This window comes from Sinocyclocheilus rhinocerous, unplaced genomic scaffold, assembly GCF_001515625.1.
Source record: "Sinocyclocheilus rhinocerous isolate Xijiao unplaced genomic scaffold, SAMN03320098_v1.1 scaffold853, whole genome shotgun sequence".
NCBI classification, from domain to species: domain Eukaryota; kingdom Metazoa; phylum Chordata; class Actinopteri; order Cypriniformes; family Cyprinidae; genus Sinocyclocheilus; species Sinocyclocheilus rhinocerous.
The window spans coordinates 1,762,019-1,764,814 of NW_015627738.1; the positions used below are offsets into that span (position 1 = coordinate 1,762,019).

Consider the following 2,796-nt stretch of genomic DNA (forward strand, 5'->3'; position numbering starts at 1 on the left):
TGTGTGTGTGTATGTATATATATATATATGTGTGTGTGTGTGTGTAGAAATAACTTCTTTTTGGTTTGATTGCTTGTCATATGTGTATAATATACTATTAAATATAGTTATTTAATATGTATTGTTTTAACAGTTATGGTTTAGAACAATATACTAAACAATACTAAATCTTAGTTGTTTAAATAAACACATATTAACGGTAAATTTGATATATATATATATATATATATCCTTTTTAAAATTATATTAGTGGTATATAAATAGTACATATAATACTGCATATTATAGTGAATATATTTTCAATTTACTGTGTCAATGTGTTTAAACAACTATGATTTTGTATAATTTAGTAAAATTATGTATACATGTTTAATACAAAATGCATGTATATAGGTGTATAAGTTGCATTCATTCCTTCATGTGTTTACAGAACTACAGAAGGCCAAGAATAAAGCTCAAAGCAGCAATAACCTGAAAGAAGAAGCCAGTCTTTGCAATCATCTGGGGGAGGTTTACGCTAAAACGGGTAAAACAGACAGTGAAGCCCTTAGCAGACTTAAAAATAAAAGTGACTTAATGGGTAAAGATTTGGTCTCTTAACCCAAAGGCTGTAGGTTCAAACCCTAGAAGTGTTGCTTTGTGAACTATCACCATTATTGTGACAGATGTCAGTTGAATGAATGTATTGTAATCAGCCTGGCACATGTGTTTTCTAGGCGACTATCGCTCTGCTATTGAAGAGCATCGTCAGGAATTGGAGCTGTCTGAGATTTTGCACGATGTGATTGGCTCTGCTGTGGCCAATAGAAAAATCGGAGAATGCTATGCAGAACTGGGGAACATCGAGGCTGCTCTGAAGGTTTGCAAGTACATGTTAGTTAGAATCGGAGTGATTGCATGGAGTCATTCTCACATGGAGTTTCTCTCTCAGCACCAGAGGCTTCATCTGAATCTGGCTCGATCTGTTCATGATGCAGCAGAGGAGCAGAGGGCTCTGGCCACTATTGGACGAACATACCTCTTCCTCTTTGATTCGGACAATTCACGGGACAGCTTGAAGCATGCTGAAGATGCTTTCAAGAAGAGTTTGGCCATTGTAGATGAGCGGCTGGAAGGTTAAAGAATGAATTTATGCATTGAATGGTTTACCTGGTCAGAATACTACTACTAGTATGTGATATACTATGATGATCTGCTCTGTATACTGTATATCTCTGTTTCTGCAGGTACCGTATCCTCACGAGAGCTGAGTGAGATGAAAGCCCGTCTCCTGCTGAATCTGGGCTGTGTGAATGATGGGATGAAGGAACCGCAGCGCTGCAGTGACTTCATACGACAGAGCATCTACATCGCTGAGTAAGAAACTTTTTCTTTTTGTCTATAAACAAGTGAAAAATGCAATGTTCGCTACTGGTCACAGCTTTAAAAGAAGACTTTTTAATGTTTTTGAAAGAAGTCTGCATTTATTTGATCAACAATACATTAAAAACAGTAATATTGTAAAATATTATCACAATAAAAAAAAAAACGTTTTCTATTTGAATATATTTTCAAATGTAATTTATTTCTGTCATGCAACGCTGAGTTTTCAGCATCATTACTCCAGTCTTCAGTGTCACATGATCCTTCAGAAATCATTTTAATTTGCTGATTTGCTGCTCAAGAAATATTTATGATTATTATCAATGCTAAAATAAATTGTGCTGCTTAATATGCTTAATATTATTTGTGGAAACCGTGATACACTATCATATTGATAAGATTAAAAATAGTAATAACACTTTTACTCAAAAGTGGCAGTAATGACATTTATAATGTTACAAATGATTTCTGTTTCAGTGCTGTTCTTTTTAACTTTTTATTAACCAAAAAAAATCCTAATTTAATTAAAAATGTATAATAGTTTCCACAAAAATACAAAGCTGTAAAAAAATGTTTCCAAAATTGATAATTATTATAAAAGAATAAATATAATGCTATAATTTAACCAGTTTCATGCCATGAAAATAATATTGGTAGCTGGCATGGTGCTAAATTTTAAACCAACAAACAAACTAAGCAACAAATTGTGCACTGAAATATTGTGTTTATAATATTTTTTAATATCAAATCACTGAAATTCAAAATCATTTAAATGTAAGATTACTAAATGTATATAACTAAATAATGTAGATATGTTTACATGTAACCTTATTAGGACAACCTTTTTAATAGGTTAAGAGTGTTTTATATAATACGATATTTGATTTTATTATTAAAAGAGCAAAATTTCATTGTAGAATTAATTCGCTAATATCAGGGTTTCCGCGGAGTCTTAAAAAGTCTTAAATTTAGTTGTATCAAATTTAAGGCCTTAAAAAGTCTTAAATTGTACAATAAAGTCTTAATTATGATTTCAAGAGGTCTTAAATTTGGGGACGGAAAGACCAGAATTGCGATATGGCTGAATGTGACGATTAAACTTCAAAAGGCTATGATTTCATTAAATAAACATGAGCGCTGCAGGCTCAAAGTCCGGTGCTGCACTGCTTTGTGTTCCGCCGTTACCGGGGAAACAGTGATATTTCTACCAAACGCTCCACCTGCTGGCAGGGAATGAATGAGCATTTTCAATAAAACTGTTGTTTTGATCAGAGTTCAGACCAATGCGAAAATCGACCCATGTTTTTACCCTACAAACACACAGAGCTTTAAATGTGAACTGGTGGATCGATAAGAAGACAATGCATTATAAAAATCGAAACAGTATAATAACAGTATAATATCGTAATTGTTGTTTTAACAATGTGCGATTTG

The 2,796-nt window shown here is 32.8% G+C and overlaps 1 protein-coding gene across 1 annotated transcript in view; it reads left to right on the top strand.

Annotated features, from left to right (window-relative positions):
- The window catches only part of tonsl (tonsoku-like, DNA repair protein), a 22,765-nt gene that overhangs the window by 617 nt on the left and 19,352 nt on the right, over nucleotides 1-2,796 (top strand). Inside the window, exons 2-5 of the mRNA XM_016546112.1 lie at nucleotides 431-526; nucleotides 717-859; nucleotides 932-1,115; nucleotides 1,227-1,356. Of these exons, the coding sequence (XP_016401598.1) occupies nucleotides 431-526; nucleotides 717-859; nucleotides 932-1,115; nucleotides 1,227-1,356 (553 nt within the window). The remainder of the gene's footprint in view (nucleotides 1-430; nucleotides 527-716; nucleotides 860-931; nucleotides 1,116-1,226; nucleotides 1,357-2,796) is intronic.